We start from the raw sequence: 26,313 nt of genomic DNA on the forward strand, positions 1-26,313 counted from the left end.
GGAACCAAGATATATTTTAATACATTTATAGTTAAGTAATTAACTGGAGTAAAAATCACAAAAGCTGAGAAGAAAAAGGTAACTAATTTCAAGACTAAACTGTTTTTGACACTTACATCTTTTTAATATATACAGTACACCATTTCTTTTTTATCTTCACGATTGTGAGTTCATAACATATGCAAGAGGCGTTGTGCATTAGTAATATGACAAACGCAGGCAGTGGTCTTCCTTAACAACGTCTTCTTCGCGCGAGGCACAGCTATACACTAAAATAAACAGAAGCAGAAACTCTTTCATCACGTCTACAAACACAGTGATGAGAGAAAAAAGTCGAATCGCCGAAAAGTTTCAAAATTTTCGTCCATCTCGATCTTGTCGTTGCCACTTATAAAAATTAAAAAGCTTCTTTGTTCAAGAATCGCATCGTGGAGGCACGGTGATGTTTTGATCAGACGGCCGAGAAGGAAAAATCTGGAGGAGCAGAGCGAAAAAAAGACGACGATGGACAAGAAAGTAGGAAGGAAAATCGAGGTCCAGAAATCTGACAGCGTCTTTTCTGAACGTAGAGAACCGCGTCGCTTTTAGTTGGTATTAACGGGCTTTGAGCGTGTGGACCAGTCGCACGGAACTATCGTGTCGCGACAGGACACTCTCTACCGAAGAAGTTACAATGGCGGAAATCTCGCGCGAGAAGCCGGAAGGAAAGAATAGAAGAAACTGGCGAAAGAGACAACTGAGAGACGAAACAGAGATAGAAAGGAACGAAGCTGTTAGGCAAAGAGGGACGGGGAAAAGGGATTTTTCCGGGCTGTACGTAGACTTTAGCACGGTTAGAATAGGGGAACGAGCGCTAAACTGACAATAGCACTTTTAAAGGTGCGCTGCTACATTTAACAATGATACGATCCACGCCTGCACGATGCCGCTTTCTCTACCAGTTCAGTACTTTTCATTTTCCCCGCTGTCTTTCCTTTTCTTAACCGTTCTTCGCAGTCGTATACACTCAAACGACTCGTCCAAACTATCCTCTCGCGCCGCATCCCTTCTATGTATACTCATTCGCGCTTTCACTCGGTGGATCATCCATTCGCCACTCGGAGAAACCCCGTGACAGTTTCTCGGACCACGGGACTCAGCCTATCTTCGAAACGGCTCTCCAAACAATGGGCAATGCATTTTCTGATTAAAATTTAACGATGCGACCGCGGTGTGTCGAGATGTGGAAAGTATCGCTGACACAATGAAATATCGTGATAGACTTTTCGATCCGATAGGATTAGGGTATCTGTGGTATTGACAATTTTGAAATATAGCGAAAAATTTGCTAGTCGTTATATAATTGTGAAAAGTTTCTTGTATAGCCATAGTTACATATATATTGTAATATCTATTTTATTAAATAATTTGTTAACAAATCACGACAAAACGAATTCTCCTCGTCGTTCTTCTGTGTCAATCGTTTCTTCTGTACAGTCACCTTTTTTCATGTTTAATAGAGTTTTCGATATTGCTTCTACGTATGTGTGTTTATCGTTTTATAGTTAATGTTTTGTCTCATTATTGTTTTGACGATTTAGTAACATCGATATTTTGATTTTATATTTTCTAAATATTTTATGTACCCATAGAAGTTTCATCAATGCGATTCTTGTATCTGTTCGTAATTCAGAACAATGTAATTGCAGCTTCAACTTTCCGATGAAATACGATAATCCTTTTATTTAACGTAACATTCTTTCTCTGTTATTAATATTCGTGTATCTGATACTACTGCAAATTTTTGCATTAATTCAATGTTCCATCGATATCATGGATATATTGTGACACAAAAAGAATCATTTTACGGTGGTACGTTACACATTTTAGAAAAGAAGCGAAAATCCATAAAGATGTACGTTTTCAGTATTCTCAAAGAATTGCAGATGATACTGGAGACTTTGATTAAAATGCAAGTGTCAGCGAGCATGTTTAGAAACGAAGAGAAGAAGGTTCTATCGCATCGCAGCATCAGCAAACTTTCTTCTTTTGCTTCTCTGTTTTGCGAAATCTTTTTCGAACATCCTTTCCTCGCAAACATGCCACGCAGCCTCTATGGACAGAAAGCTCGAGAAAAGGTGGAATAGAGCCTCGAGCTTTGTGAAGGGTACGAAACACAGGAAGGAACCACGAGTAAAGGCGAGTAGAGACAGGGGAAGACGAGAACACAAGGACAAGAGGTCAGAGGGAGAGAAGGACCTAAGAAGGAAAGAAAGGAAGACAGATTGCAAAGAATAGAGGGTTGGTTGGGCAAGAGATTAAGGTAGCCACTCTAAGCCTGGCGCCAAAATCCTGACGGCACAAGCTTTTCGCAGAGCTCGAAAAGGAATGAAATACCTACCACCTTTTTCCCTTGTATGCCTTTCCTAGGCCAGTCTCTGCTTCTTCGCATTACTCGCCAACCTTTGCCCTCTTAACTCGTCGTACCCTTCCGACTTTACTTTTACCTTGTGTCACCTTGCTGCCAAAAATCACGAGTCAGGCCGTTCTCGTTTGGACTAATGGTCTTCGTGCCTGAAATATCACGTCGCAGAGTAATCCAGAAATTTTATGCAATAATATATATCTTTGAAAATATAGCGTTTTTAACGTAGATATTTATTTTATTAAGTTACGTTAGGAAGAACTGAAATGATGATAATGAATCACTGATTGTAATGTTAATTATGTTGAATTAGATTACCTTCTGTGTAAGAATTAGTGAGCTGACTATGATGGTGGTGTAGATCAAAACTTTGAGAACTTGGATTTCTTTGCTTTAAACATTATTACAAATCTTTAAAGCATTATTTTCTATGCATGTATATAAATTGCGGTTTATTTATTAATTTTTTAAATTAGTGAGTTAGATTCTAGTACAATAAAAGGTTCAGGATAGCGTGGAAGGCAAATATTATTATGTGCCGAGTATGAGATTTATATAATTTTTTCATCAGCTTAAAGTAACAGATATAAATCCTGAAAGCTTTTGTTAATCATTTCATACCGTTAATACTATATTCTCTGCAAGATATTGATTTTCGTAACTGGAAGCATTTGTACGAATATCCGCGGAATTTTTAATATTTAAAATTGTTTCAAATCCGAATGCGTTTGATAGATCGAAAAAAATGTGCCATGGTAAAATTAATACCCCGAAATTTGATACGAGTAATTTTTCTATTAATTACGTGTTCCAGTATATACATAGAACTGAAACAACTCCTTAAGGAACCGAATAAATGAATCTTAAATCAACTAATCTCATCGTGACAAGAGTTTTCAAGCTTAACGTGATATTATCGTTCTATTATTAATAACGGAGGTACACTGAGAAGTGTCGTAACCCTGAAATAGCCAAAAAGTTTCTGAAAGAAAAGTTGACAGATTTTGACACGTGGCATACAGTTTACGATTCATAAAGAGAAATAACCGGCTTGGAAGTTCGAAACAAGTTTCTCCGGTATTCATAAAGTTGGCCACACGTATCAGCGATCTCGATTTTCCACCTGTCTCGTCCCGTTAAAACATTTCCTGTCTCTGGTACCGTGCAATAAAATCGGGAAAAAGAGAGAGAGAAATAATAAATGCACGGTTTCGTGGTGGGTACTCGATTAACGATGAATTTGAATGACGTCTGGCGGCAGAAGATCCCGATTTTCGGCTCACCTCGATTTTCGCGAATTACATTTCGTAATTGAGGAGAGAGGACGGAGAGAAAAGAGTCAAGCAGAGTAGAGCAAATGAAGTATATGTAAATAATGAGGGTGGGAATGAATACGTTGGAGGGACTGTGGCTGCACTAATGGCGGGTGCAACGGCCGTTGAAGGAGCCACCCGAAAATAATTCCGTCCTCTATCCTACCAAGAGAATCCCCCTCAGGCCGCCCAATTATCGTGAAACGCCTACCTACTATTTCGCGCTTCAGGCTTAAGCAAATGAAAAGCGACGCTTGTCCCTAGACAATGCGACCAACGATAAATCTTGGCTAAAACAAAGCAAAAGGATCGATGTTTTCTTCGCCAAACTTTTGTCTTGATCTTTCTTAATATCTTTTATTTCTCGTATTTCATTTTTATTTTAATTTCTTTCTTGTCTCTGCAATTATTGTTATTCGGCATATTTTTATACTGTTCGGGAATTGTTGTATACAGATTTTGGTTGCAAAATTTTATACGAGAATTTATACACAGTTTTAGTAACATTTATATGGGAGGTAATTTTTGAAAAATATTTGACACATGCTTTTTATCGTTTACATCGGTCGGACCGAAAACAACCATCAAAATCGGGGATTGAAACTATTTTTTTGAAATACCTTGGAAACTCGAGGATGCAGAAACATTTCCCATTCGAATTACGCGTTAAATAGAGAATTCGGTCGTATAAAGATCGTAAATTCGATCGTCAAGTAATTTATATGGAAAGTTGTAAATTAATTATCGTGTAGATGAAAGCAACCAACGTTTATAATTGTTTGAAATTCTATTACTTATTCCTGGTTATAATTAATCATAGACTAAAGTTATTATTAGTTCCCAAACTCATAATCTGGGTAGTCCTTAGGTTTCTATTTGTTGATATACTACGCAACTGTTGCAGACTGGAACCGTCTTATGAGCGGTAACACTATATATGTATTTTATACATTATATATTATTTTATATTCGCTTAACATTGTAATAGAATTATTAATTTCTATAAAATATAGAAATATTTATACACACAAGAAGACACATACAATAGAACGCTTTTCTATAGTAAGTGTTCCAAAACTTCCGTCAGCCAGTGTATCTAAACGTAACAAGTAATACGGTGACTGTCACCCTTTCTTGTCCCGATTTCTTCTTTTCACGTGATTCATTATCGGTGGAAACTTGTATTGGAGTGTACAGAAAGGCAACAGTAGGAAGTTTCTCGAGGATTGAATCAGCAGAAGTTTAACGGAAACAGTATTTCGTGGTACTTTGCGCGCAATCACTACTGCATATATAAATGCGATGGAACTTTTGAAGCGAGTCAGCCTTGGAACGTGCATGACGATCCAGCAAGACCGTGAAAGGAGATGTAAAGATAAGAGAAACTTGGGCAAGGAGAAGCAAAGGAAGGACGAAGAAACGATGAAGAGAAGATGGGTAAAAGTCCGGTCTTACAGTGCGCGGTTAAACTTCGTGAGCGAGGGAATGGTAGATGGCAGAGGGTAGCTTCTTGACTTTTCAATTTTCTTCCACTTTTCTCTCGTATCTATTCCCCAAGTTCTTAGCAACCAGCCGATTTAAGCGATCACAACTAGTCAATAGAGTTTGATTTGCCTGCAGACAAGTAATATCTGGAAAAATTCTGACAGTATTTGAGAAGGTTATCGTGATCAGCTTAGATTCGCTCCGTTCCATTGAAACAATTTGATATCATTCAGGCGTATTGTAATCAATGTCATCTTTTATATTTGGCCCTTACATTACCGATTTTTCTTTATTTTCGTAGATAAAAAAACTACTTTTGAAACATTTAAGAGTTAAATTAAGTGAACTGCATATTTAAAATTTTTTTAATCTTAATACCAATAAACGCGACTAGTGCGTAATTTTTTAAAAACCAAACAATTAATCTCTCGATGGAATTGATAATTTTTTATATTTCGTATGGTTCATATTATAATTTACTAGATTTCTAATAAATTCATGTATCGCCATTAAGTGTATTTTCTATAAAAATTAAAACGTAATTCTAATCAGTGCATTTGATAAAGTTATCTGTTGCGTACATTTGTCGCTTTGGTTATGGCAGGAAATAGTTTTATTCAATTTACGCCTGAAGACAGCCCTGAAGTATGAAATCCGGATCGGTCGAATACAAAGCTGGGCTTGTCGAACAATAATTACGTTGCTTACTGCTAATTGACTGGGTTGGTTGTGAACAGGACTTGTTCGTTTGTCATTTGTAACGATTGGGATTTAAAGTAGGACTATTAGTCCCCGGAGGAAATGAAACTCAACAAGAAATTATCATTCCAGTATTGTCTTACACACATACATACATGTACATACATTTCTGATACAGACTCACATTTATCCATTATTTATGCAACCATCAGTTTGTCTGAAGAGTCTACAATTTTGATTACTAATTACCGATGATGTTTTGTTGTCAAGTTGGTAAATTTATTATGATACAGTCTATGTAATTAGAAATTCCAGGTACATATCTACAACTAGAAAATTAGATAGATCGGCTGCAGTATAATTAGAACTTCAGGTAAAGCTGTAGTATTTATAATTAAAAAGTAGGTAAATGGGAATTAAGTTATTATACAGTTATTTTCCTTGAAAGTGTCATATTATGAAGCTTTTGAAAGATGGTCGTAGGAAATGGAAAAGTTCTTTAAGATGGCATTCGTTCTATCGCCATATTGCTAAAAATGTTTCAAGGATCTAGCCACGAAGTAGAGATGGCAACGATATGGGTTCTGGGTAAGAGGATTCTGAGGGATAGTACGACATTTACCCCGAAAGCTTCCTCATGATATTATTTCTAACATAGTGAAGCTTCAGTAGGAATCTGTTGCCAAAATTGTAATGGAACTAAATGAAAATGATTATATTGAATGAATATTATTAATCTTATCATTAGAATGCGGATATTTATAATCTTACGGGAAATTTGAAAGTAAGAAAATGTACAGAACGCAAGTACTATACGAAAATATAAAATATATTCAAGGTGCAGCATACTTTATAATACAGTTTATTCCTAGTTTACATTTCTCTATTATTATTTTCATGAAAATATGAATTAAAACATTATCTCCGCTATAATCGTAGCACCGAAGGAGAAGAATGAACGAAATAATGAATTCACCAGTTGTCGCTATTAAGATAGTTTCAAACAGGTGAAAAAAAATTTCTAAAGAATTTGTTCGATATATCTACATATAATTTCGCCTACCTTATACATCTTATCGGAAAGACAATATTTGTAATAGCTGAAATACTTTTCAAAATTCGTATTTACCTTCGTCCTTTTCAACTCCTCGCCGAGCACTTCTAAAAGGTCATTTTAAAAATATTTCTTGAAGAGGAGCAAATAGTCGGAGAATCGGTCTTCCTGCTCAGTAATGAAAGTATCAACGATAAACTTATCAAAGACTGTTCAAATACCAGATCGACGTGAAACAGAATCGAATGATTCGTATCCCGAGGAAGATCGGCCGAGTTGATAAACGAATGAATGTTTTAATCACCCCTCGATTATCCGTTCATGGATGAAATTTTAATTTACGAGGCAGGAAAGTTCTAAAGAGTTACGCTCTCCGCGAAAATTCGTTCGCTTTATGTGCTCGCGCCTCGAAGTTTCAGTTTGACCGTTAAGCCCCCGAAGGAGAACGACGGGGACTGAATGGGGAAACAGAGAAAACAAAGGGGAGTGAAAAGGGGAAGAGGGACTGGAACAAGAGCCAGAGAGAGAAGTACGAGGCAATGGGTTCGTCGTATCAAACTGGTAGATTGGAATTCTAATTAATACTCGCAGATTATAGATAAGGACGCGAGAGGAATCGAGGTGAAATAGGAAGGAAAGATGGTACAACTATGATTCGTTCCTCGTCCCTTTCATCTTTCACCTCTTCGTCGTCCCTTTAATACATTCTTCAACTTGCCAACTTAATCCTCCGGATGAATCACTGTTTCACAAATCTCCTATTTTCTGCAAGATATTCCTCTCTATCTACATACTTTTATAAATAATTATAAATTATAAGTTTTATTTTGCTTAGCAATCTTTCGTGACAATATTATAACCGTTCAATTGAATACTAAAATAAATTAAAAGTCATTTTACTGTAAATTATCTACTTCTATATACTGTATTTTTATTGTCTGGCCACTTGGACTCATCATCTTTTAATATCTTAATTATATCAAATTTTTAAAGTAATGGTTATTTCAGAATTATTTAATCGTATGAAACTACCATTTAAACCTATTCAAATTGATAAATGAAATTAAGAAATAAAATATGTTATCGCTTTCTGAAATCAATTTTGTACAAAGTATCTTTTAATAACCTGATTTACATTAATCTTAATTATTTTCGTCTTTGAAGATACGCATCTTTATGTTCTGAGCATTACCACTACAGATTTTTATTTTCATTAAATTTTAGTTATTACATTCGAGTTTAGTGGTAGCAACATTGACAATAGCCTTCAATTTCAGTCAACGCTTTTCTTGATAGGTACTAGGATTAAATAAAACGAATAGTTGTTCCAATAGAAACTTAAAATACTCTGATAAGCACGTTTTGAGGAACATTGTGAATAAATTGTACTGCAGTGAAAAATCTTGACACTTGACACTCTTGTGTTTGACGAGTTCATTCCGCTCTCGATTCATCGAACGTCCATAAGCCAATACGTATTGCATGGTATATACCAATGTACGCTCTGCAGATCCCATTGTATGCATTATTGACACCTGCGTTTATCTGACAGTACAGTAACGATCGTAAATATTGAAGAGGCTAGATCTTGATATTTTGATCTCTCGTTTTGATTGATTCAGCATCCGAGTAAAACGAAACGTGCTCGAAGCTACTTATACAATTTTGTATCTGGTATTTTTATCGCGAGTAGTATCGTCTGGCTCGTCAGCCAATATATTTGTAGCGAATTTTTATTCGAATAACTATTTTCCGTAATTTTGAGTCACACTGTAAACTTATTTATCGATCACAATTTTTATGGGAAGATGATATATTTATTAATTAGATCAATGTAAAAACAAAATAGTTTTTGTCATATATGTCAACATTTTAGAGTAGAATTAAAAAGCATATAAAAGGATAACAGCTGATAAATTCGATTAGTTTTGAGATGCTATACTTATCCAAAGATGTTTTAGATTTCAAACGGAATATCAAAATGTAGCGATTTCATAAAAAATTCGCATAACAAAATTAATGATTGCATATAAACTCTCTTCATCTTTGCAGATAATACAAATTCTAAAATTTCAAAATGCAATTGTTTCGTAGAAATATTTACGATCAATATCATTTGCTAAATATTTCTCAATTCCAATTTCATATTACCAACAGTTCTCTCAATATGGCTACAATCTTCAAAGTATCCATTGAATCGATCCGAACAGATTTAATATAAAACCAGGAACAGTATACGAAAAAGACGATGGCAATTTTACGATATTCTTAATACGTACAAATTGTAGTATTTAAATGTAGAGAATATCCGCAATAACGGAAGAATATTTGACAGTCTGCAAGATAGCCGACAACGTCGAGCATATGGATGGCGACGCTCCGAGTGTAAATAAAAGGAGACTCACGCCAGACAAAGTATTCTCCTTCATCTCTTTCTCCGCGTTTTCAGTTCCTCCTCCGTCTTCCTCTCTTTCTTAAACTTATGAAAGGAAAGAACATAGCCAACCCTTCAATGGACGGTACCAAGCCAAATCGAGAGCCAGCAAAAGTGGAATTGTGAAATATTAATGCGACTTCTCCAGCGTTGTACGTTGATCCTCTGCTCTTCTTCTTCTCCTTTTACTTCCTCCTCTTCTTCATCTTCCTCTGTTACTTTTTCTTTTTGCTCTCGTCTCTACTCTCTTTCCTCCCGCTCTGTTTTCCCCTTTCCTTCGTACTTTAGCATTTCCCGCGACTCCGTTGGTACTCGTTGCACACATGACTACCTTTTCCACCTTATCGTATAACATGCCGACACACAGAACAACGAATATCACCGGCTTTCCGTGTGCACCAGGTACATAGGTCTTCAGAAAGCTCCGTCCGGAGAAATGAATTTGTAAATCGATCGTCTTGGAAAGAAATTCAAAGATTTCTATGTTTTAGGGATATAGTTGAAACTCGTACTTTACTGTATTTTTGCGCGTATGTTATAAAAAGATAGGTTTTCAAATATATCAATATACAATTAAAGCGTATTTTTGTAATTCGTGGCACAACAGAGTTTAGGGAGATTCTATGGTCCAAAATAAGGAGAAAATTAAGAGTAATACAAACACATTAGAAGTTTTACTTTTGAAAATTTGTTGGATATTGAATTACTAATTTAATTTCAGTTTGTAGAAAAAAGTCGAAGTTCTGGGAATTATGAACCATGGTGTATAAATCAGAACTTCCAGAATTCATGCTCTCAGGTGTAAACCGTGTCATTTAAGAAGGTACATTTTTATGTTTCACCAGCGTTGTTCACCTTACTTCATCAACGGTCGAGTGACACATTAATAATGACTGTGGTAATTATAAGATATGATATCAGTGTGTCTTCCGACTCTTGAGAAAGATAACGAAATATTAGGATATATTCTGTCAGCAATAAATATTAAGATACTTGTCCTCGCCATCTTTATTTTCTAATTATTTCATTATAAATCTGCAATTTCATTCCCATCGTATGTATCATACAATATAAGATACTAAGTAAAGTAAAATTTGTTACACGTTGCCAATAAACGTAACGATGAGATGTCTTGATATTCTACTTATGACAGTATATATAATGTCCATCAAACGTGGTTTATAAATTTAAAACCATAAAAGCTCAATATTCTCGATTGCAACAAATCATGAGAAAATTCATATTGTACCACGAAAATATCCTTCGAAAGATACTTTGTTCTAGTTAACATCGCTAGATTCGAAGAAATTAAATTCGTAGCAATTAGCGTATCATATAGGTACATTTGAAGGCACGCTCCTTGATGTTTCGTCTTTTCGGATGGCTGTTTCAGGAAGGTGAGAGGGATACTTAGAGGGACTGGCTTCAAGGTATGCAGACCTCTTCAGAACGCATTACGGAGACGTCCTGGAACCGCTTGAGGAGCTACGCCGCCGTGAAACAAATGCTTCTCCCAGAATGCCCAACACTCAACTCACTACCAGTCATTCACAGCCCATTTACGTGCCCGGAAAATACTCGGTGAGTAAATCCGTCTCTTTCTTTCGCTTCTTGATTTTCATCCTGTCCTTTCTATTTATCTTTTACGACTCTCTCTTCCTTTTCCGCTTTTGTTCCTTCGCTTTGTACGAATTCCCCTGTTACATATGCCACTATAATTACGCCTATTTTTCCGTTTCACCGTTAATTATAGCTCGTTCTAAAGTGCATAATAGTTTTTAGTCATGTAAGATCACGCGATAAATACGGGGCATTCCGTTTCTGTAGGAAGAGAAAGAAAATGTTACGGCTGACTTAGCTTTTCTCAACTTCATGTAGTTTCGTAGGAATGTCTATTTTCTAATTGCATTTAATATATTTATATTAATACTATATTAATAGTAATATAATAATATTATAATAATAATATAATTATATTAATAAATATTCGCATATTTATACGAATTCGTATTTTTCAAATAGAGAAAGTGGAATCTAAGTAGAAAATTGTCGTACGAAATATAATATTATTGTATTAAATGTAATACATAAATTAAATATCATAACGAATGCTATATTTTGGATATTTTATATATCTTTGCACTTTCAAATTTTCCATAAATACATGAAAGTTCGTAGTACATTAATTATATACTGTAATTATAGTTATTTCTATTTTTATAAGAATCTGTGAAAGTTGTTGCGCGAGTTATCGTAATTGAAAGAAATTAATTGAGAAGGAAACGGTAAGAGTTATGAGGTCCTTTATAATATAAAATATTAGTTCCTTTATGAAATATATGAATTTGTATCTTGCTATAGAAAATACTAAAAGAAGCTATCTGATTTGTCAAAATTATGAGATTTTATTGCATAGATAATTTCGTGTCGATTTAATCTCAAGTCCGTTATTATATTATGTCCTGTTTTCGAGAAAAGGGATAAAAAAGAATTAAAGAAACTGCTTCGACCACTCGCGGAGAGACGCGATCGCGAGGAAGAAGCACGTCAACGGGAGTCGTAGATTCCCGTTATGATTCGATAATCGACGCCACGAAATGATCGATCCCCAATTTCGGTTAGGATAATAGAGGTAGTTAAATTAAATATGACACTGGTATAACAAGTTATAAATCACAGTTTATTCCAACAACTTTATAAAGAAGATAGTTACGCTGGCGCGTATGTATAAGTTAAGTGAGTGACTGATTTTAGGGTGGAAACTCGGTCAAAAGATGTTAACTGTTTGAAAGATGGAAAATCACTGAAGTTCGGTTACGATGCTGTGGCGGAGGAAAACTAAGGATGGGTGTGTCTAGCGCACAGGACTATCGGATTTGTTGATGACAATTTTGGCTAGGAGAGTGAGGGAAATAGGCTTCGTTGTTAATTGGTTATTTGTTATGGTGGTGGATGAGGAAGGATGCTAACCGCCTTCGAGATAAAGTTACTAGTGGGAGGCCTCATACGTGAAAAAAGGCAACTTTCCCGTGTCAAGCTGTGGTGGACAATAAACTTTAGAAAACAATTCAGTGAAAGAATATTTGTTCGGTCTGAAGGACCTTAACTAGAAAATTCCTGAAATTTATGGAGGGTACTTGAGACTATTGAGAGTACGCAGCAAGGATCTGAAGACATCTGACTGCCATCTTGCCCGCGGTGTGTGACCTGGTTTAGGTAAAGAGTCGGCTGACGTAATAGAAACTATAAAAATTCTAAACACCGCTCTCAAAAGTTACTTAGTGTAGTTATCCAAATATCTTCAAGTAGTATACACGCATTTTATCCAAATTCAGTGATATAAATCAAGTATAAGCCAGACGCTGATCTTGAAGATACAGAAATGTTAAAGGGTTCGACTCTTAATTCGAAGTGTCGTTTGTATTTCTAGCGTTTTCCCATGTCATTGGGATTGAAAATACCTGGATTTATTAAACACGTATCACTCGATAGGGAATAATCTAGTGACATTACATACCTTCTCTTTTACTTTTCAACTAGAATAATGTTAACAGAGATCAAATATTTCTGAGCATAAAATAATAATAGAAATACATATGAAGTTTAACAAATTAAAAAATTTCACTATATTTAGCGTAAACACGTTTAGCGAATTCGTTGATCTACTAAGGAATGAAAAACACGCGTTTTAGCGTAACTACCGCATGCTAGGATAAATTCCTTAAATAGTTTCATCTGAAACGAAGGACATATAGTAAATTGTTGCAGAAATACGCAACAGGTGGATTTTCCGGTGAATGACTGTAATTCGACCGAATTGCTTATTGAATTTTGACATTACTGCATAATGTAACGCACCGCCAGGGAATATACGGTGTTTGTATTAAGGTATCGCTAATACACGCTCGATTAGGCTTAGCATTGCGTGTTAAATACATGTACGTGTTTCATGTGTAATATCGTAGTATTTAATTGCGTGCACCATTAGTTGAACGCGTCATTCAAAAGAGATTATGTTTGAGTTATCCTCATGATTCTTATATGACATGAGATTACAAATGTCATTCAATATTTGTTTAATATAAATCATAATAAAATTAACATTTGTTCCGTAGAACTTACGTATTAGCTTTTTTAAAAGAGATAGAGAGATGTTAATCATAAAATCAGAACAAAGTAAACAAAAATTCTAAGCGATATTTAAGTAATGTTGTTTTTTATTTGGCAATAACGTTCTTCTTTATCGAGTTTTACAGCATGCGCATACAGTATAAGTAGCAGTAAAACATGTAACAAATAATAGCAAAATGAGTAAAACTTGTAAGTAAAAATTTGTATGAGGTTGTTTTCCATCTTAGAACGAAACAATTAATTCTGTTGTTACTCTTCTAGTTGTTATGGCTATATAGGTGGGAATTATGCTTTAAGCGTTTACGATCCTTCTTATGAGGAAAATTGATTCAAACGCAGTCATTGATAAATGTATGTAGAAATTGGGGCTCTTTGTAAAATTACAAGCCAAATGGCACAGATTGCTTCCTCGCTGGAATTGTGAATCCCAAGTTGTGAATGGCAAGTAGTGTGCCATTCTAATTGCGAATATTGCCCGCTAAATTAATACTTTTGCTATGAAAAGCTAACCGCTACATCTCTCGTACTTTGTTGTAATAGTTTTACATGATATGCCGCACAATTTCGCTTGTGCACATGCAAAGTGAACTAACAATTAATGGATAAGGTGAACGTTTTATATAACGCTTAACATCGATGTAGTCTTATTTAGTTATTTATTGTAATTAATATATCCAGGGATTTCCTTATTTGGATTTTCTTATTAATGTGATCAAGTAAGAATCCTTGCTGTTAAATGAGATATAAGAAATCAGTTTAAATATGTAAATTTCTTCTATAGATGAAATTTATCTTTCAACAAAAATACAATTACCACTTAGTTAATTTGCAATTCCTTTTTATTACAATTGACTGATATGTTGCGTAACTTATCATTAGTTACTGTACAATTTTAAATATTAATTCCTTAATTGACGAGCAATTTTATTTATTAAATTTCTTCGATTTACTGTAACAAAATTACATAAGAATACTTAAAGGAAAGAAGCAAAGGTTTGGAAGAAAAATAAATCACTTACCGAGCACTTAAGTTCTGTTCTTTGTAAGAGTTTAGCGGTAAGTAGTTCACAAGAACTAAACACTTTCCATCGTGGAATTGAAAGTCCTCCGGGGCAACTTGCCGAACTGGTTTAAGGGGATTAACCGTGTAGATCCATTGATCCTATTTTAAATCAGTTATTGCTCGATGCTCAGGGTTTCCACGTGGTTAATCGAGTTTTCTATCGATTATCGATTAAGGCTAATCTTTTCAGAGATCTATAGAGTAATTAAGTATTCCTTGATAAAATCTTTGTGTATTCGAAAACATGCTCTAATAACGGAGATCTATTGGACTTTCTTTTATTTGTCTTTCAAATTATTATTAAACTGTGGTAAATATTTGTATCTCTATGAGAAACTTAAATATACGCGAACATATAGAATTATTAATTTAAAGCAAATATTTGGAAAATTTGAAAGCAATTTCTAACTAAATATTAAAGAATTATAACAAGAATCATTGAATGATACTATTCCTTTTCTTCTTCCCACTATAAATTCTAGTATCGCGCAAGCAAAAATTCTTTCAGTAGAAAAAGCCAGAACTAAAGAATGTCCCCTATTTTTGTCCAGCCCTCGAGCTGTCTGAGCGATAAGGAAGAGGACGAAATCTATGGCTTTGGATACGGAGTATTCAGCAGGCAGATGCTTCAACAACGACAACAGAAACTTGCTCTTGCCGCACAAAACACCACTGCAGTAACGCCAGGTGGACATCAACAGCCTTATCAAAGGTAAGCTACGATTATTCTACATTTGAGAGATACCATTCTTATCTATAATATATTCTGAAAGGAAAACGGATAGAAAGACTTTTGTCTTAGCGATATGTTAAAGCGATAATTAAACATCGAATGTAAGTTTGTAGCAAATTCTAGTAAATAGTAAAGTATATTATTGCTATATTTTTTAATAGAAAGTTTCAATTTCCGTCTTAGCGACTGCATAAAAAGGTAGTAAATGTTAATTCTAATGATTAATTCGTCGCCAATTTGTAGACTTTTGGTAAAATTCACATACTGCTACAGCTTCGAATCGATCAAAGTGTCCGAATACTTACGAACGATAATGTATATGGATTTTCGATGAAATTTGGAAATTGTATGTTTGTGAGCTCTGTTTACAAGCTACGGTTAGATTGAATTAGCCGAATACTCATCCAAGCAACTAATCACGAACAATGCTTAACTGGTATGGCCTCTTTATTATACATAATTGCCCATTGTTAAGTGGCTTACCTGATCCGAAATACCATCTGTGCGCACCTTTACGCCAGCTGCTTGATATTTAATTGCTAATTAACCAACAGACTGCTGCGCACACTCTCCATTTTCTGTAGTTCAGAATCGTGAATAGAGAAAGAGACAAAGGAGGTCGTTATTAAATTCCATTATCTTGCCGCTGGCATTATCTGTTTTCGTGCACGCGCGAATAACCATGGTCCTGAGCCTGTGAACCTGTATTATTCTCTTCTTGCAGCCACGATAAGCGTGTTTTTGTGACTCTCTCAGCTACACTTACCTCAGGCAGTTCTCTGACTTTGCTAAACCACGATAAGCTCGGACGATTTGCTCTCCTGAAGATTCCAGACTTTATTTACTTCATAAATACATTGACATTCACTACCGAATCAATTACTGTGCATACCAAATTAATTCTCGCATTTTCATAATCCTTTGATATAATTGCCTCGTTTCTTTCATTGTAGAAAAATATATAAGGGAAAGAATTTAGATCTATTATATAAACTCCCATGTGACGATTTATTGCATTTTAATCTAAAAGTAATTACTATAGAAAAATATCAAAAAAGAATTTAGGCGATTTATCGCATTTTAATTTAGAATTAATTAGCAAAATAAATTTAGATTTATAAACAATTCACTGTGATTTATTGCAGTTTCATTTGTAATTAATTGTTATATTAATGTTATATATTAAAGTTATATCGTACAATTTTTCTATAGAAAAGGATTGTAATTTTTAATCTTGAAAATTATCTCCTTTAATAAACATATCGTACTAAATAGCTCCGTTCATAATGATTTTTATTTACCAGCTTCAATAAATTGATACATTGATTAGATATTTCACAAAAATTTGTATTAAAGTATCTATAGTATAGTTTTATCTATGTATCTATTTATATTGTAAATTGTAACGAAAAATGAAGTTGCTGTGAAAATAAATTCCTATATTTCAAAGATAAAAATATTTACATAATATTACATGAAGGTTATACACAAGTCTTGTTTGAAAGCAAGAATGTTATTGTTTATACAGTGTCTGTGGAATCTGTAGATTTTAATTTAAAATTAATTAATGTCTGATGTAGTCTCGAGAATTTTCCATAACTTTGCCTGAGCGTATTTTTAATTTAAGGAGTTAATGAAATATAAACCTGCACGAGATGCTATTTCGTAGAATAATTATATAAGTGGGCATCGGAGTTCATCCAATTCCTGCGTGTAATTAATTATTCGTCGGTGACGATCGATTGACGAGCATTTTACTGAATTAATTATATAATTCTGTACCTTAGTTCCAGGAGTGTTATGTGATGTGCTATTATTATATATACGATAATGGAGTATAGATCGATCATTTTATTGTTCACAAGATGCGTTAGATATTTTAAAATTTTATTTTAATACTTCCAAATATAAAGAAGCTGCAATAAATTGCTTTTTCTACTATAATCAGTTTGTATAAAGAAATATCTTTCATATTTCTTCTTTTCTATTCGTTAATCGATTATAAAACATTACACAATTTTATAGAAATTCTATTTTAAGCTTAATATATTGAAATGTAACAATTCTTGAACTCAAGAATTCTTGAATTGCTTATGTATACCATTTGGGAAAATAATGAAGAATATGAAGTTTCAAATATAATGTAATTTGTCATAAGATATTATTCGCAGTCTGTATAATTCTTTGTCAAATCAAATGATTGGAGTTGTTCAATAGCATAAACAGACGGAGCATAAAATACCTCAACCACTGAGTATCACATACCTAATGATCCATGCTGTGTTATACAGCACTCGTATAACTATAAATTCACCTAAAACGCGTAAACTTTCACCTAAATCTGAATATAAATTAATTGTCAAGTACCAACTAGTTTCTGAATACTAATTCCTGAGTCCTTTTAACTATAACAATATGAACTAATGTAATGAAGCTGTAATAATATAGTAATCATAAATAGATTTCGTTGTTGCAGTACTTAATTATTTATTTCTTAAGCAGATGAAGTATTGTACAATGTCTTGTACGTTATTATTAGATTCAGTGTAACACAAACGATGATCATAGAATTCATTAGCGTCAAGATACACGTGTCCGATTGACGGATGGATCCTGTTTACTAATTTATAGTTGTAGATACGAGCGTGGGATCTTCGTTTGTCACACGGTTAATGATGCATTCCGCGATTGCACACCAGCTACTTCATCATGTTTAAAAGATTACGTTTCGTTAAAGCCTTTTTCGCAGTTAGATTTATAACCGTTACTAAATCGCGATGTTTCCATGTTCCATTTCTAAAACCGTCTACGAAAAAATTAGGCGAAAGCGTAGTGTTTCTAACTTTCTGCTTTGTAATATCCGATCTTCAACTTAGATTAATGATGATAATATTGAAAATCAGAAATAATATCTTTTTACTAATAATCAAATCTCCACGTGAAATCCATGAAATCAAACGATCTTTATATAAAACGTTTCTTCGTGTCTCAATAGCTAAAGGTAGATCTAACACATTTACAGTTTTGAAAGTAAGAATTCTAAAGATTTAAAGGTCTTTAAAGTACAAAAAACTGTAAAAAAAATTCGAAATATTCCGGAAAAATGCAATATCTAAAAGTCTGGACCACAGAGTCTCAATAAATTCTTCTCTTTTTCTAACTGTCTCGACGTTATGTAATTTGTTCTCCCGCTTTGGATGTATTCTTGTAAAAGTTTTATTAAGTGGAGAAATTCACTCCAGAAAAGTTATGAATTTTCGGACGGTGTCTCTTAGGGCATTATCTACGCCCTCTGGGACCATCTATCCATTAAAGTTCAGGTATGCATTGTTCAAATGCTGATAGTTATGAAGTTCTCTACTGGAGATCGTCCATTATCGTCGCCATGTGTGTTCAGTTCTTGCTTGCAACTATAACATTACTATTCATAATTGCTGTTCAATTGGGAGATATACACGCCTGTTCTTATTGCTACTAATTGCGAGAACTGTCCTTTGATTTTCTTTCTCCTATTTTTTATACGAGGCTCTCAAAACCCAAATTGATCAAATCTACTAGTGCTGAATTTTTGTATTCCATTACACAGATGATATTACATAGATACAAGATTTATATTCAGTCTTTAAAGAACAAATTGTTTACTTCTAAAATTTCATTTATCTCAAGAGAATATCATAAATAATAATAAATTAAATAATTTAACAAGGCAAATTTAAGAAGATATTGTTTGTAATATTATTATGTTTTAAATACTTTTTATTATAATTTATGTTAAATCGATCATTATGGTTTTTGACCAGCTCATACATAGAAGGATTCTAATTTAACGAATTTTGTACTTTCAAGAAGTTTATACACGTGTGTAGCAGAATTTGGTTTCAATGTTAAATTTAATTTAAATCCTTCAGATTCAATATCACTTATTGCAATTGAAAACCACAAACGAAAAACCTGTTACTGAATTTCGAAGCTGTTCTCTTGTAAAAAGCGGAAAATGTGACTTACCGTATTTTTCTCCTATATTTCAAATATGTATGCTATTTCAATATTTTGTATTTCTCACTATATTATCGCAGCACGGAATTAATACTGACTTCGGTGACTATTAAAAACGTTATACAAGAAGTTGATAAACCGTTATGATTTAATGTCGATAATTAGGTATTGAAGCCTAAGTGATATAAGAAAATTATTATTTTATAACGGTGGTGAATATATATAATGATATAGTAATGATCTTGATCTTATTAAAGGTTACAATTATCTACGAATATTATTCTTTCATTAGTCAGGTTGTCGTGACTGAAACTATGATATCGTCAGGAATTCCATGGACGATCGTCTGCTTTCGACGAAGTAATGATGGAAGCTACGATTTATGCGTAAATTCATCCGTTATTACAAATGTATCGCGCGTGATTATACTCGAATCACGTTAATGCGGCATATTGAATACGTGCCGTTTCTACGTCTCTATCCAAATGTCCTCTGCACTGTTAACCATATACGTGGCTTTTCTCTGGAAAAATTAAAAGTACGTCCATTAAAAAATTTTATTCAACAAATTATAGTATAACGAATAAAATATTAATTACTAAATGAAAATCTATTTGTCCTTCCGTTTTTAATTAATATTCGTATATACGTACTTCTATGTATATAGATTATTGTGTAAGGAAATTATATAGGAAAATTTCAATGTGAATCTCTAATTAAATTTCAGTTTAAAATAAATTTCAGAAAATGAGTGTAATCCAGATAAGAAATTAACGTGCGACTTTTGGAATGAAAATTTCCTTTTTCGAAATCTATATATGATATAAATATAATATGTATTTAAAAAATATTACTATTTTCGAGTAATTACGATCATATCGTTGAGAATTAACGATCTTTTACAAATTCGTATTTTTATTTGTGCGTCTAAAAGAATAGAACTTAGAAGTAAAAATTTCCTTTGCCTATTAACTATTATATTAAACCGTAGATGTTTCTGCATCTATAAGATAATTTGGGAGTTCAAAAATACAGAAAATGCGCACGATACGTAAAAATATATAATATATGCAAAGAATGAAACTCGTTAGAATACTTCCTGGATGAATCATTATTAGATTCCGTTAGTCTAGTTCCATTCATCAAAATATAGATTTACATAAACATCTACAGTCCAATTACTTTTTGAATATTTTACATATTTCTGCATATTACGTGTATTCTGTAAATCGCTGTACTTTCGAATTCCCCAGAAACACCCACAAATCCGTAGTACAGCGATCAGATACCAGCAATAAACTAGATGGTGTAACGAACATTGTCCGCTCGCACATAAGCGATTCAGGGACAGTTCGGACAAGGGGTCACTCGAGGTAATCGTCACATCTTGCTCGACTCAAAAGGGAAGAGAACGGTAGAGTTAGTAGAGCTAGTGAGTGAGCGAGAAAGGAGACGCGAGAGGAAGAGAGAATCATAGAGTGGTTCGAAGAGGGGTTGAACAGGAATCGCAACATGGTTTGTTTGTTGAGATGTTAGCTTTTCGTCAAAGGGCGCTATTAGTATGCGGTTAGTATTACAGAACGTTGTATCGGGACACATGGATGCCACGTTGCCATCTATTACCAATTCTCTGGCATGTGGACTGTCGATCTAGCCGATGCTCTCCATCTTCTCCCTTTCCTTTAGCCATACGCATACGTTCGTGCCCTCTACGAGACTTGGTTTGTGTTCCCAACGATAGATCTCTTTGTAGAACGATCGATAGAATCGGGGACCAGTTTTGTCGATCAGACCAATAAGACGATTAGTCTTGCTGAACACAATCCTTGGTGCTAGCCGGAAATCATTGTACGCGCATTCCAGCATGATCTACCGTTCGAGATCACCGAGACCCCTTTACTCTGCTGAGTACTTGGAATACTTGGACAAATACCGTGGCTTAAGAGGACAAGATGGCCTGTGCCTTGGCTACAGCCGCCATTGCCATTTGTTGTTTCTCGCGCCATGTTATTTGCTCTGTCAGCGCGGAATATTTTATGACGTGTGGTTACGCATCGAGGTAGATACGGTTGTTTTATTGAATAATCTAAGTGGTTTCATAGAACCGAAATTAGCATAGGGCTTTGGAAAATTTCTTTTAATATTTTATTCGTAGATGTTTTTCATGCACTTGTGGAAGAACTTAAATTTGGAGACTGCGAGCAAAAGATATGATAAGCAATGTTGAAATTCGTTAATCGATTTCATATTAGTGCAACTATTCCTTTGTCCAATTTTGGAGCTAAATATGTGTTTTTTTTGTACTCTTTAAAATTTTGAATATATTGTAATATTGTATATATAATATATTGAATATATTGTAATATATTATAATATTAGAATGTTGAAAATATTAAGATACAATTCTTGTTCTAATAATTACGTTTTCAACTTTTAAAAAAGTTCGTGTCAACTTACTAGATATTTTTGAAAACCTTGCATCTTTTGAGTTAACAGGTTGTTTATTCTCAATTACGTCATATTAAAATCCTCCTGTTCGATCATAAAGTAATATTTAAACCAGAAAATTAGCAAAAATGTACTCATCATATTTCTCTCTTGTGGTCTGCAAATATTTAAATATTTATTTTTATCATATTACTGTAATTCTAACTGGTCATGTACAGTGGTATTCATCTCCATATTAAAAGTCGATAGTGTTCTAGTGTTAATATATGTATAATGAATCTCTGATTATGTACAGACAATTCAAGTTAAGAGAAATTGACCGGAAAAAATTGGTATGCTATACCAAAATTAGAAATGGCCAAAGTTTCTTTCTATGTTTGTAATTTTCGATCGCTTCTTCGCTTTTAAAATGAAAATTGCGGAACTTCGGTTAGTAACCAATAAATTAGGACGCAAACAGTATCCCTGCTTTAATTGTTAGCATATTTTAACCGTAATTTTCCTCTGTTCCAGTTGTCTGAGCCCAAGGTCTGCGCTGTTCTACGAGTTCCCGCCTAACGGTAAGTCGCTTGGTTGCATGGACTTCGTAGGTTCATTTGTCACTGTTTAAGATTTAAAAGAGACTTGGAGAAAACTCCAGTTCAGTAATTCTACGAGTGCCTTTCATTTGCCAAGTAAAAGTAGGACGTATTCATTGTTTCAACCGGCAAAGACAAGCAACTGGATGAGAGTACCATATTATTAACAGACTGGCCCTATTCGTGTTGCATAAATTTCAAACGAATCTTAGTTCAGGATGTCGTTAGACTGAGATATCTCAAGGAACAGGAAATTTGAGAATGTATATGTGAAAGGATAACATCTTGCTTCCTTGATGTTTATAGAAATTCTTGTCGAAACTCCAATGATAATAACAAACTTTTAGGAAGTTAGTCTATCTTTTTTGATAACGTATAGGTGCTCTAAGATATTTCGTCGATTTATGTTTCAGAAACTTGTTAAGTAGTTGGTTAAGCATAATATGTTCATAAGTAACTGGTTTGGAGCTATATTCTGAGAGCCATATTTATTTTTAATTAAAGTATGGTGAAACTACGTTAATTGTATATATCTATTAAAAACAACGAGACAACGAATTGTAGAAATATCAGGTTGTAATATATATTCGTCTCGTTTTCTCCGATTAATACAATAGAATAATGCAAATAGGACGAATGTATATTACAACCTAATATTTTTGAAGTAAAAGACTTTTTAAAGTTTTTATAGCAAGAAAAGGTAGGAAATGTTCTAATATTTTTCTGAATTGAAATATGGTACATGCATTAGCATTTACGTTTCAGGTAGCAATCGATTATACAAAAATGTTTCTGTTACAACTCATCGTTTTGATTCGATTTTCAAACGACGCACTTTTAAAATTCGTTGGGCTTTATATTTCACAACCGAAGCAACAAAAAATGCATATATGTTTTATGAACCGTTTCCCTTGTTTCGATTGCCTCTGCGTGATTTCGAAATATGTTTGTCAAAACTCGGGATCGTTGGTTGATGAATACGACTCACAGATTTAAATATCAGGATAAAGCAATATATTCCTAATTTTCTTATTTTATTGCCTGCATCCTTCTTTTTAATTCTTCCCTTATATTTAAAGATATATCTAGTTTATTATATCCTATACATATCACTTGCATGGGAAATAAGAAAGAAATATAATAATTTCATACAAAGAAATATTAAATTCATTTTGGTTGGTGTATAAAACATTTCAAATTGGCACACCATTCTAATACTCGTATATTCATATAAACAATGACTTTCGAAATAAATTGAAATGCGAACGGTCATTTTAACGATTCATATGTATGTAGTATTCTCTTAAATGTGTTGTTTTTTACATCTATCAATCTGTTTAACGTACATCACATCCCAAACCTTTTATGAGTACTTAATGCGCAACGTTGTACAAAAACTGAAAATCAAACAAAGAAGGAAATTGAAGAACAAAAATATAGCCAATACTTCGTCAAATACGCAAGAAGTTTCTCCAGAATACGTACATACAAACAATTTACATATATTACACATTAGAAGGGCAAACAATTTTCGTTAAACTTGTAGATCTATTGTCCAAAATCGGTTATATCAAACTATTAAATACCGTCGTTCGAAATAAAAAGAACAAATTCATAATCAGTTTTAAATCCATATATATTCAATTGCTTCGTATAGAACGGAATAACAGGGATACACGCTGCAACCTTTATTTAAAAAAACTAACTTTCATCTTATTCAGAATTCCTAAAATGAAAAGTATTCAGGCAGAAATATGTTCGCCATTTAAAGTATATTATAATTGAATATAGGCATTTAAATAGAATCGCAATTATTTTACGAAGTTGTCCGTTCTGGTTGACCTTTCAATTTAGTTTTGCGATGTTCTTTAATGGAACAGCATAATCCGTATCGTATTATCAAATGCGGTGGCATTGTAAAGCAAACAGTTATGGATATCAGTAGGTACAATAAGTGGTCGCGAGGCGGAGTTTTCATCCGCAAGAGAGAAAGAGAGAGAGGGAGGGGGGTTAGAGAGAGGGGAAATATTTGGTCTGAATACAGTCCCGGAGTTATTTAATGCGTTGACTAAGGTTCTACACGGTGCATGCATTCACCGAAGCGGTATAGAGGCTTATTCCAAGAAGGAACGTTGCTCGTTCGTGCACGTCACTCCCAATGAAATATATCTAAATGGTGCAACAATGGGCTAGCGCGCTCACGATGGTACTCGGCCATCTTCTTTCCGTGCTACCATTCCAGGGAGACTGCATCGTTATGCGAAGTTCGCCACGCGCCTTTGAAATTCTCCGCTTAGCGGAGATCGGTCCATTTTATGCGTGCAGCTGCCTCCGCATATGCCTACCCTTGCGTGTCTTTACTCTATACAACAATGATGTCCTGTATCTTATCTGTTCGCAGATTATGCGAATAGCAATAGCCACGGACCTACGTGTTTATAACGGTGCGCACGAATTGCGTTTAACAGACAAAGCACTACGATATAATTTTACCGTGAACCACAAGAATGTTCGTATACGTTCTTCTTTTTCGAAATATCTTTAGACGCTGATGCGATGCACTGTAAGTCACAGTGTCGTATTCGACATGAGTATGCTAATTATAAAAATTAATTTTAGTTCTTTCCTTACGTCCGTAATTTTTTTGCATTTCATCAGGTACTTTCACAATCGAAACATAAAATAGAAATATCAAAATAGACTCATGGTCGACAGTTAGAACTAAATCAGAAGTAAATTTTTTGATAAACGTTAAATCCACTACTTAAAATTCAAAGTAATTCATGAAAACTTTAAAGTGTGACACTTTCTGGCTACTATGGAAATATCGGACTCCTGACCTTTCTTACCACATTTCAAAGTGGATCGATCAGTGAAAATCGAAGAAAAAAGAGCGGAAGAAACGTCTTATCATCATCCTAGGTGTATAAAAACACTTCAATCCACAGTCGATTTCCACGGCTGCAGCAGTGCAGCAGGAACGCTCTGGAACGTAGTAATATCGAAGGTAGACATCGAGCACGAGAAATAAAATCAAGAAGAAGGGCCGAAATGGCCGCGTCGTATCATTGGAATTTTTCAAGATATCGAAAAACACTTTAGATCCCATATTGGAGAGGCAGTTGGCGCGCAAGCCAAGGAGGTTAGCATTGATATTTCATTTCTATTGACTTTACTTTCTATCCTCGCTCCTTCGGCCTCACCATTTCCATTGCTATGAATATATAATTAAGAGGAACGTCCTCTCGTACTATTCGTGAACGTACAGTGGCTCACGAAGGTATTTCAACACTTGCCACAGAAAACGTTCATCTATATACATATATCGTACGTGTTATATAAAAGATTTAAAAATTTCATTGCATCAATAATAAGGCGCGACTGTTATGATTATATTGGAAAGTATTGAGTTAAATGTTGAACTGAATATCTGCCGGCTTTTTCAGAGTCCGTGAATAGATATGCGTCGAAATAATTCGAAATTTTTCATGAGATGTACATCGAATAATTGATTAACATATCGATATCGGTTTATATTGTTTAATGATATTCAATCCAAATATTTTAATTTCATTAGCAGTTGATGCATATTAAGGTGACTTTCCATCAAAATATACATACAGTAGAACTATTTTGAATATTTGCATAATATGCATTAAAAATAAATATCCAGATACATAAATGCTCTCGCGAAGTTTTCGCTTATTCCTTCAGAAATATTTCAGTGTACTGTCATCAAATAAATAATAAGTAATTCCAAAGTCTCTGGAGAAACGTGTGATCTAGCAGTTCTGTTTTACTCTCACGTAGACAGTTCGACAAAGATAAATCAGATTAGATTAAGAACGTGCTCTAAATGGTATGCGTTTAACAGTAATTTCATGTAAGAGGCGTCGATGTCGGATTGTTACAGGCCTTAGCTGCTGTCACCGAATACAGCAAGCTACCGAATTCAAGCATAGACCAAAACTTGCG

At 34.1% G+C, this 26,313-nt stretch overlaps 2 protein-coding genes across 3 annotated transcripts in view; both read left to right on the forward strand.

Moving 5' to 3' along the window:
• Window positions 1-10,903, forward strand: part of LOC117204839 (sterile alpha motif domain-containing protein 5-like) — a 286,419-nt gene extending 275,516 nt beyond the window's left edge. The window contains exon 2 of the mRNA XM_033442624.1: window positions 10,783-10,903. Within this exon, the coding sequence (XP_033298515.1) occupies window positions 10,783-10,803 (21 nt within the window). The 3' untranslated portion in view covers window positions 10,804-10,903. The remainder of the gene's footprint in view (window positions 1-10,782) is intronic.
• LOC117204838 overlaps window positions 10,842-26,313 on the forward strand; it is an 85,743-nt gene continuing 70,271 nt past the window's right edge. For both annotated transcript variants that reach the window (XM_033442621.1, XM_033442623.1), the window contains exons 1-3: window positions 10,842-10,970; window positions 15,135-15,295; window positions 22,274-22,320. In XM_033442621.1, coding sequence (XP_033298512.1) covers window positions 10,908-10,970; window positions 15,135-15,295; window positions 22,274-22,320 — 271 coding nt within the window. In that variant the 5' untranslated portion in view covers window positions 10,842-10,907. The remainder of the gene's footprint in view (window positions 10,971-15,134; window positions 15,296-22,273; window positions 22,321-26,313) is intronic.

The sequence above is a fragment of the Bombus bifarius genome, unplaced genomic scaffold (genome assembly GCF_011952205.1).
Source record: "Bombus bifarius isolate JDL3187 unplaced genomic scaffold, Bbif_JDL3187 scf7180000007984, whole genome shotgun sequence".
In the NCBI taxonomy this organism is placed as follows: domain Eukaryota; kingdom Metazoa; phylum Arthropoda; class Insecta; order Hymenoptera; family Apidae; genus Bombus; species Bombus bifarius.